Source organism: Berghia stephanieae, chromosome 5, assembly GCF_034508935.2.
Source record: "Berghia stephanieae isolate SIO BIC M18660-M18661 chromosome 5, UCSD_Bste_1.3, whole genome shotgun sequence".
In the NCBI taxonomy this organism is placed as follows: Eukaryota; Metazoa; Mollusca; class Gastropoda; order Nudibranchia; family Aeolidiidae; genus Berghia; species Berghia stephanieae.
In genome coordinates, this window is record NC_088364.1 from 83,220,271 (window position 1) to 83,231,585 (window position 11,315).

General features: G+C 39.1%; 1 protein-coding gene across 1 annotated transcript in view; it reads right to left on the reverse strand.

Moving 5' to 3' along the window:
- Positions 1–2,969: 2,969 nt before the first annotated feature.
- LOC144973744 (uncharacterized) overlaps positions 2,970–11,315 on the reverse strand; it is a 79,914-nt gene continuing 71,568 nt past the window's right edge. Inside the window, exon 5 of the mRNA XM_078916579.1 lies at positions 2,970–5,666. Within this exon, the coding sequence (XP_078772705.1) occupies positions 4,278–5,666 (1,389 nt within the window). The 3' untranslated portion in view covers positions 2,970–4,277. The remainder of the gene's footprint in view (positions 5,667–11,315) is intronic.

Below are 11,315 nucleotides of genomic sequence, written 5' to 3' on the forward strand. Positions count from 1 at the left end.
AAATGATAACAGTGCATTCATTACACGATGACAAATTTAAAATGATATAATTAGCCAACTTGCAAATATTAAAACATGTGAATAAAATCAACCTTATTTCCCGTCCAACATTTTCATACTTCAATAAGAATAAAGTATTAAGACACAAATTAAGAGATTCATTTCTGTAGACGTTGAAGTCAAGAATTTGAAGGTATCCAAATATTATGGAGGACTTATGACATGGGAGATCAAATTTCATATTCATTATGATCAATAATAACAAAAAAAATATCTAATTTCCCATTTCCAATTAGCACCAAAAAGGCCTCAATAATTTGATATTGTCATCTATTTTAGGGACGACAATATATCGGGTCTATATCATGATGGCTTTATCAGGGTGACCTGGCTATCTGGATGGTCAGGGTGGTCTGACTCTCTCTCTCCCTCTCTCTCTCTCTCTCTCTCTCTCTCTCTCTCTCTCTCTCTCTCTCTCTCTCTCTTTTCCCTTCTCTCTCTAAGCGATTCTCATCAATTAACCATCAAAATCGATATCTTTAAAATGATGTTATCAATACTACAAAACAACATCGACATCGTGAAAAATGTCCAATCGATAAATGTAAAGCATGGAAAACACACAACGGATGGAGGGTGGTGTAGACCAATGGTGTGCTTTGATGGAAGGAAAGATCTAGTTTGAAATTTATTTTTTAAAATCCTATTGGAAGCGGGAGTAAGGAGATGGTGATCCCTTGTCAGAATTATGACATTATGAAACCGATTTGGAGTACGAATGACTATTAATACTAAACGGATAGAAACTGTCAGAAGTAATGTAAAAAATGAATATTAATAACAGCCTATGAATAAAAAGAACTAAGTAATAAATATGTACTAAGAATTTCTGAATGCAGAAGGTCTAGATTAAAGATTAAACGTCAAGTATAATAACCGTTTTAACTGATTGTTGTTAATAGCTGAAGAAGGGGTTTGAACCCGAAACGTTGCATGGTTAGCTTGTAGTTGTTCTTATGTTTGTTAAAACTGCTATATATATATATATATATATATATATATAATATATATATATATATATATATATTAATATATATATATATATATATATATAATATATATATATATATATATATATATTCATTTTTGTACATTGCCTAATCTGCACATGTGAAAAATCCCAAATTCCTTTGATGGCGGCCATGTTTGGTGTAAAACTTTAAACTTAAACTGTGCCAACATATTAGGACGACGCCTTATTGCATGTTCCTTTTTAAAATAACAATATTAAGGTTTCGGTCTTCCGTGCAAAACCAGAAGTAGATACGTGCTACGCCAAAAGAAGCGCACAAAACCCCCCCAATCCTTGCGCAGTCTACAAAAGTGCGCAATGCAAGCAGCACACCGAGTAAGCACAAGCAAATATTGCCCAGTGTCTTGTGGTGAATGATTAGCGACGATTGTAAGATTGATGACACATCCAAAGCTGGTTGGTGAGTGACAAACGATGGAACAAATCTCGGGGGTGTGTAACGTGTCGCCCATCATCAACGCCTTGTTAAAGCCTTGTCTTTGGCGCTTCTCAATTAACGCCTATGCTATAACCCCACAATCGACTCGAGCGTGAACGAGTACCTGAACACAGACAGTGATCTCTGTCGTAAGAGTGCATATATAAAAAGGCGCCAGACAGGCAATTTGCACATGATGAAATAGCAATTCAGTTCCATACGATCAGGTAATACAATAAAATGAAGTATTATGAAACGCATCGATTGAAATGGAACCATGGAGGAATAGTAATTGAATACACAGTACAAATGGTGTGTGCATGTCTATCTAGGTATTCATTCATGGATTGGATTGAATTCAGGTATTCAAACAACAACTCAAAACAATAGCAGTCTTGGGCTTGGATGTTTACATTTATATAGCCTATGTGTCATGTATGGATAAGCTGATGATGATGATGATGACGATCATTTATGGATGAGTCAGTATCAGTGTCAACAATGTGAGTGCATTCATCATCTCAACAGAAATGTACCAGTTCCCTTCACCCACCTACCAGTTCCCGTCACCCATCTACCAGTTCCCTTCTCCCACCTACCAGTTCCCTTCACCCACCTACCAGTTCCCTTCTCCCACCTACCAGTTCCCTTCCCCCACCTACCAGTTCCCTTCACCCACCTAACAGTTCACTTCACCCACCTACCAGTTCCCTTCATCCGCCTACCAGTTCCCTTCACCCACCTACCAGTTCCCTTCTCCCACCTACCAGTTCCCTTCTCCCACCTACCAGCTCCCTTCACCCACCTACCAGTTCCCTTCACCCACCTACCAGTTTCCATTAATGGCCCTACACATGACAACATGAACAATCAATAATGAAACTATGATTTTGATTTATCTTGAAATAAAATACTTGGAAAAATCATGAAATTGAGATCAGTTTGCAGTTGGAAGTAAAACGTGCTTTGCTTTTTCATTCACCCGCGTGCTTTTTTTCCTTTTTTTTTTTTTGGTTGTTTTTTTTTTTTTCACACATTGTGCTTCATCCCTTTGTAAATATCAAGTAAGACAGAATAAATCAATGATCAAACTAAAATCTTTAATCAAACTTGTGGTTTTTTTCAATCCGTCACTTCCTCCAAAATGTACACATCTCGTCACAATGAACGGACATGCGTGGTCGATCCAATTAATACAGTACATTATAAATATAAATGAAATGCAAATAATCCAAAGTGAAACAACACAAATTCCATCGTCTTAAAACAATAGCATTCATATATGTGTACGGCGTTGTTGGACGTTCATTGTATTCAGCTGTCGCTTCGATATGAGGTCAATAATACGTGGTTTTTGCCTCCCCTTGACTGAGGTGGGAGGAAAACGTCTCAAAGACAGAAATAATGTAGAATGAAGGCATAATAATAAATTACACATCCGGTTTAGATGTAAGATCATTAGTTTGAGAGAGAGAGAGAGAGAGAGAGAGAGAGAGAGAGAGAGAGAGAGAGAGAGAGAGAGAGAGAGATATGACAACCGATAAAATATAAACAAGTGGCGGTGGTGGTGGTGATGATGATGATGATGATGACGACGATGACGATGATGATGATGTTGGCGATCCATCCTAAAAGGGAATGATTAACAGAGGGGAGATAACGAGTATGTATCGTTACAAATAAATCAATGAGGTCGTGCTATCAAATCGTTGATTTCTAACAGATCATTATTTCAACCACAGTAACAACATCGGAGTCCAGTCTCCAGAATCAAGCAAACCAATGTCTTCTTATTTGTTTTTGTTTTTTTTTTTTGTTTTTTTTGTTGTTGTTTTTTTTTTTTTCCAACGAGTCGAATGCCGCTCGCGACACTTATGCGTGAAAATCAGCGCCTTCTGAAACTCCCGCCTCCTGGCGATAGAAGAAGGATGAAAGATGATATAAATATAATGGTGGATATTGGCAGCTCCATGAAATGTTGACTCCGGGAAATAGGGGTCAAGTTGTCCCAAGGTAACGTACAGTTCTACCGTATTCTCATTGCCACATCCATTTAATGTGAGAAATCGACTCTATCTGGTATCATGTTTGGATAAACCCGACGCTGTAACTCTCCAATTTGAAGACGTAATAATGACACAATACACACAGTGAAACCCTGATGACGTCACCTCCCCTGGACCAAAGAGATTGGATGACTTTATTAAACGAGGTTGAATTGGTTTTATCCGTTATCAAAGAAACACATTTAGATAATGAACGGAAAATATGGCGTCAATAAGAGATGTTGACTTTAAGCAGAAGTTGACTTGAAGAGTGTTGATTGTATACGAATTCCACTGTTGTAGTAAATTAATGAAGATGTGACTGTCTATAAGAATTCTAATATTTTCCTCTCTCAGTCGGTAAATAAATGGAAATAAATAACGATTTTCTCAGAATGTTTTTTTTTTTAAAATACTTAATGGAGTTTGGAAGTCACAGCCTCAAGTTTCATCAGGTCAGATAAAAGTAGTTTTCACAAACGCCATTTAGTTGATTCCACAATTCTAATAACGTGTTTAAAAACTCATGGGGTTGATCCTGACATAACACCAGATAGACAAGAGTGGTCACAAAACTGACGTGGACACAAACCAATCATTTGAATGTTTGTTGAATCAGCATTCAACGTTTGGTGGAGCTGCCTACCAACCATCATTAGAATTGCACATCGTTATAATATTAATACAGGATCCAATGAGCCGCGCGGGGTCTTTCACTGAATCAGACGGTTCTGGACGACTGGGCCTGTTTGAAGAATCCCTGGTCGGAGTCACTTTCCAGGAATGTGACCTTGACCTGGTGACACTGGACGTCGGTGACGGTGATGCGATGGGTGTCCATGGTGTGCCGACGTTTGGCGTGGTGGAGTTTTTTGTGGTGGTATTGGTCACTGCCGCTGTAGCTGTAACAACGGGGATGGCCCAGGGAGGAGGACGATGGTGACGGTAACGATGGCAATAACGATGATGACGGTGATGATGATGATGTTGTTTTTGAAGAAGAAGGTGATGTTGTAGATATGGGTGATAACGTTGATGTCAGTGCTGGTGTCGTCGTCGTTAATTCTGTTGAATTTCCCACCGACTCTGTACTACTCCCGACAACGTCCTCCTCAGGGATAACTATTGATAGCTGTTGGTCATCAGCCGATTCCTTCATGAGCTGCAATTCCATTCGTTCTCGTTCTGCTCGCACCAGGGATTCGAACTGGGAGCTCAGGTTCCAATCGTCGTCGGCATCGCCATCTTCTGTTTTCCTTGTGGTGTTGCTGTTGTTGTGGTGGAGGGGATGCTGGGTGAGACGGGAATTCAAAGGATCACAAGATGAGACGTTGCTGACGGAGATTGTTGTTTTGGATGTTGTTGTCGACGTTGTTGATGTCGGACTACTTTTTGAGATTTTGGATTTGTGAGAGAATTTGTTATTGTTGTTGTTGCTGTTGTCTTGTAGGCGCGAATGTTGGAGATCATTGTGGTGGTGATTATCGTGAGAATGGATGCTGTTGTTATTATATTTAATTGTGTTGTTGTTGTTGTTGACGTTGTATTCCTTTGTGTTTGACAAGTTATCACCCACGGGACTTAACTCTCTCTCCACGTAATCCACATCAGACCGAACACGGTGAACCCGAAGCACATTGGGCTCCCCAGGTGAAGAACTCAAAGGAGGCGAGTATTTCACCTCCCAGCATTCCGTACTCCATTTATCTTCTTCCTCCTCTTCTTCTTCTTCCTCCTCCTCATCGTCTTCATCTTCTACGTCGTCCTCTTCCATATCCTCCTCTTCATTTTTCTTCCTTTTCTTGATGTTTGTCTCCTCGTAAATCACGGACAGTTCCTTGTTGGGTTTCGTCAGAGAGTCAATCCTTTCCTCCGCTTCTTCTTCCATCAGTTTCCGTTTCTGCGCCTCTTCCACTGATTTCTGACGGGCTTTCCGGGGTCGGGGCGCTCTTGGTGGGGTGCCCCAAAGTAGAGGGAGCCTGTCGGAGGGGAGGTATGGCCATAGGTTTTCCTCGTTCTGGCCCCGGCGTTTGGTGGACCTGTAAACCATGACGTCATCCTGGTCACTCTCTACAGCCTCGTCACTCAAGTGTTCGGCACTGGCCAGGCGCTAGGGATGGAAGGGAAGAAGAAGAGAAAAAAAAGGTGCATGAAATAAATGCGTAATATAACAAATAATATGAATATTCATCTAATCAAATCAGGGGTTGAGATAATCAGAAGGACAGGAGAAGGAATAAAGAAAACCAAACAACAAAAATCCCTGAGCAGAGATCGAAATCAGATGACTGTACCTGCGACTAGAACGTTCTATGGAATGGGCTCCATTGAGTACATATGAATGATATACTTGGATAAAGTGTTTTCAACCCTGACAGAACCAGGGGGACGGAATGTATCAAACCTGACTGTAAACGTTGGCTCCATAATACAACATGGCCAATCTTCCAGTCTGACAATATTTCATATCGCTCTTCTTGGCGTAGTTAGAGTTCTGATAAAGATTAATACTAAAAACATTATATATCACATATGCATTCTTTTGGCACACGATCTCCTCTCTCTCTCTCTCTCTCTCTCTCTCTCTCTCTCTCTCTCTCTCTCTCTCTCTCTCTCTCTCTCCCAAAGTAAGATCGATAACATGGTTAAAGTGACTTATCACAGCGATACATCTCAACCTGCCAGACAGACAGACACAGAGACACAGACACCACAACAACCACCGCACCTTCAATACCAAGTAAACAATCAACCAACTCCTCTATATTCATTTATTTATTTATTTATTTGTACCCGTGTGATTTCTTAGAGGTAGGAGTTGTTGCAACCAATGAAGGGAATAAGAGGAAGAGATGGAAATAGAAAAATTAACTGATGGAATGTGTTAAATCTGAGAGAGGAGGGATGGAGGGAGGAAAGAGAGATTGTGTATGAGAGAGAGAGAGAGAGAGAGAGAGAGAGAGAGAGAGAGAGGGGTGTATGAGAGAGAGAGAGGTGTATGAGAGAGTATCAACGAAACATGGAGTGAGAAGGGCTAGATGAGAGAGAGAGAGAGAGAGAGAGAGAGGGAGAGAGAGAGAGAGAGAGAGAGAGAGAGAGAGAGAGAGAGAGAGAGAGATGATATGATTGAAAAGTTAAGAACGCCCTTGAGACAGAGATAGTGTGTCAAAATTATACACAGAACGCCAAGTCTCGAACACACGAGGTCATCATAACCCAGGAAGGATCACAATCACTTTATATTGTGTAAATGAATATTTAAACCATTTACATTATGGGGGAGGAAAACAAGAACGGATATTGTCTGGGAATACCAAGAAGAAAAAAAGGAAGCAGGAAGAGGAAGAAACAAGAGAGAAAAAAAAAGGAGAAAATTACATAAAGAAAATCGTTTTAAAATATCGCCGTTTTGCTCCTAATCTAAATATGCAAGTGTATATATAATATGAATATGCGTGAAACCCTTCAGATCATGGCTGACAAATTAGCGACTGGTTGTAGCGAAGGAAAGGGACTTTGGCTGTACGTCCAGGAAACCGAGTAGACATGGTCGAAAACAAACAAACCCAAGATCTATCTTTTCACCTGACCAGGAAAGGGGAAACTATCAAATAATCTAAAGTTTAAATATCTCGGTGCAACCCAACCATAATATCACGAAGGACGTTAGAGATTTGGTAGAAATAAAACAAAGAATTACGACCACTAAAGACACCTTCCCCAATCTAATACCAGACATGTCATCTCTGTCACCAACATCAAATTAATCACAAAACTTACGGCTGTCCAAACTTAATTCTCTCGTCTCTTTTCTAAGCGTGTAAAACCTGGACTCTATACAAGGAATGTGAAAACCGCCTGGATAGAATAAAGATGACGTCACTCGGGTCTTTGTTATTGTTTTTTTGCCATCCACGTTTTTGAGTAACTCTCCCACAACTGTATTAACCAGACTATAAAACTTCATGGTTACACAGAGTTTTATGTGTTGATCTGTTATACTTCAGGATGGCAATGTTGTGACCTTTTTTAGTCAAGTGCATACTATCTATAGAAAACCTATTCCTGTTTCTCAAAGACTTTGTAACCTGGGGAATTTCCTTGTCCTTTGTCGGAAACAAATTACAAATGGGTATTGTTTATAGCAGAGCAAAATATTATTAAGTGCTGAGCGAAACACAACATTAATCAACTTCTAATTATAGAACATTTCTCGTTTGGAGAAACGACGCGATAAGTTTATTCCAGTTTTCACTAGAACAAATTAGCGTTATCATTTTTTCAAGCGACTGTTTTGTAAGACCGTTATCATTTATTCCTGTTTAGTATTTGGAATAGTTGTCAGTAAAGTGTCCTTAACGTCAATAATAATAATAATAATAATAATAATAATAATAATAATAATAATAATAGTAGTAGTATAGTAGTAGTAGTAGTAGTAGTAGTAGTAGTAGTAGTAGTAGTAGTAGTAGTAGTAGTAGTAGTGTAGTAGTAGTACTAGTAGTAGTAGTAGTAGTAGTAGTAGTAGTAGTAGTAGTAGTAGTAGTAGTAGTAGTAGTAGTAGTAGTAGTAGTAGTCGTAGTAGTAGTACTAGTAGTGGTGGTAGTAGTAGTAGTAGTAGTAGTAGTAGTAGTAGTAGTAGTAGTAGTAGTAGTAGTAGTAGTAGTAGTAGTAGTAGCAGCAGCAGCAACAGTAGTAGTAGTAGTAGTAGTAGTAGTAGTAGTAGTAGTAGTAGTAGTAGTAGTAGTAGTAGTAGTAGTAGTAGTAGTAGTAGTATGTAGATAGTATAGTGTAGTAGTATGGTAGATAAGTAGTAGTAGTAGTAGTAGTAGTAGTAGTAGTAGTAGTAGTAGTAGTAGTAGTAGTAGTAGTAGTTGTAGATATGGGTGATAACGTAGTAGTAGTAGTAGTAGTAGTAGTAGTAGTAGTAGTAGTAGTAGTAGTAGTAGTAGTAGTAGTAGTAGTAGTAGTAGTGTAGTATGTATAGTAGTAGTAGTAGTAGTAGTAGTAGTAGTAGTAGTAGTAGTAGTAGTAGTAGTAGTAGTAGCAGTAGCAGTAGCAGCAGCAGCAGCAGTTGTAGTAACAACGACGATGGCGATGGCGATAACGACGACGATGATAATAATAATGATGATGATGATGAAAAGAAAAGGTAGGTGTGAATCCTCATGACATAACATCTCATCATCATCCTCCTCGCCGGGCGGAAATTACAAGCCCTATTAGCCTATTGGTTGTTGTGTCTGTGAGGTCATGACATGACATAACCGGCACAACGTGACACTGACACACATACACAAACACACACACACACACACACACACACACACACATACACACACAGCATTACAATAATCACAATAATCATACTCGGGCCTGTATGGTGAAGTTGCCAACAGGTAGTTGTTCAATTTAATACAATAATAATATTAGTACAGTCAACCCCGCTATAACGCCCCACGGTTCTATTTAAACCTAACCTCACAACAGGATTGCCAGAATCCATTTGACAAAATCTGCTGATCGCATTACAAAAATATTCCAAAATCATCTGATAAAAATGCAAACATTTTCTAAGCATCACTTATTTTCCTGCTAAATTACTACCCCGGCCTATACATCTTTACACAGTGATGGGTCCCCGTTGTATATTTACAACCTTTTAAAGGTATATTATACTGTAGTTACGTCAGGTGTATACTCCAACAAGAAACTTTATATCGAGTGATGATAGGCTCAAATTGGTGAGGCCAATAAAGATACTTTGTAAGGTAGGCACTCAATCGTTTCAAGGTTCCGAGTTCGATCACCCGACGCTGCGCTGTGTGGCCTTGAGCAAGTTACCTCGTCCTAACTCACTTTGCGGCGCTACTCTGCGGCTGACGCCTGGGTTTTTCCAGTCTTCCCTTGGAATAGACGCTAAAGACAAATTTCCCCATGGGAATTTTATTTATTTATTTATTTATTGATAATAGCCTGTAGCCCCAAATTGACGGTTTAATGGGGTGTTACTGTACCGATGCTACGTCGTTATGGGGTTGGTTGTACTTGGCACACACGTGTTGAATGCATGTTGTTGTCTAATCGCAAAGACTGATAGTTACATGGAGTGAGAGACACCGTGCAATATCGTGAGGACGAAGAATACGTACAGTGATATGATATGGGAGGGAGGGTGGGGTGAGAGGGTGAGAGGACGAGAGAGAGAGAGAGAGAGAGAGAGAGAGAGAGAGAGAGAGAGAGAGAGAGAGAGAGAGAGAGAGAGAGAGAGAGAGAGAGAGAGAGAGAGAGAGAGAGAAAAGTGTGTGTGGGTGTTGTGTTGTATGTGTGGGGGGGGGGGGGGGGGGGGCGCGTAATTATATTCTGAAACTGAGTACGGTTAATGGATTGAATAAAAAAATATATAAATAACTGTTTGAATTGTTTGTGAAATAAGGCTAAAAGGGTTCGCATTGAATATTCACTTGCATATTAGTGTAAACATAATTTACAATTACTAAAAACCAACATACAAAAAACTCAAAAAAAAAAAAAGACGAACAACACAAATCAATATACATACATCATATTGATTACGCATACAAATTTGACAGCCATAAACTGTACAGCTTGTAATTGAAGCACAGAGAACCACCTAACCCTTCCCCCTTGTATCCGATGCCCAAGTGTTCCTTGAAATTCATGGCTATAGATAGTATGCAGATGACGTCACTCAGGCCTTTGTTATTGTTTTTGCCATCCGCGTTTGTGAGTTGTTCTCACTAAACTGTATCAACCAGACTATAAAAGTTTATGGTTACACAGAGTTTGTGTGTTGGTCCGTTATACCTCCGGATGGCAATGTTGTGAACTCCTTGGCCAAGCGCATTCTATCTATAGCCGCCACCTGCAATGTTGTATATCAAGTGTCCATAAACCAAAGCCTTCATTCAGCCAATAACAACCTGATAATTATTACAGCCATTATGAACCTCTTTCATTCATTCTCCCAACACCCAACATTTATGGCAAATCTCTTTCAGTCCAACATTCATTTGGATAACAGTGCGTAGAACGTCCAAATTCTCACAGAACGCTTTTTAAAAAATAAATTTGGTCAGAATTTGTTTGTTTTAATTTTACGCTTTTATCGACTAATTTCCACAACGAACAAACAGTCCAAAATTCTTAAAAAAGGAAATTTCTTGAAAGACCCGAGTTTAACAATGTTATCAAGTAAAGAATCATCTTAAATCATCCATAATATTTGAATGTTAACATTAATTCCAGCCCAAAGTATGTTGAAATAAGTGTTTTGTGTGAGAGAATCAGTCCGTGTTAACTACTACAGATTCGTATCACCAGAACATATCGGAGATTTCTTGTATTTGAATCCACGTTTACAGATTGGATCATATTGTGTCAACCCTTTCACGATAACATTTATTTTTCTTTCTATTTTTATTTCAATTCACGATTTCCCATAACGCCGATCATCATCATCTCTATAAAACAACACTTGGCATGCATTGACAAAACGCCTATTATCACTTAGGCCAGAAAATAAAATAAAACATTAACTTCAAATATGGATTATATCTAATCAAGTTGAACAAACAAAAACTGACCAAAATGGAAAAAGGAGGATGAGGGGGTTTTTCTCTCTTCTTTTTGTTGTTGTTTTTTTTTTTTGTTTTTGTTTTTGTTTGGGGGGGGGGGGGGGGGGGGCGGTGGTTGTTTGTTTGTTGTTTTTTTTCCTTTTTTTTTTAAAATGGGGTTT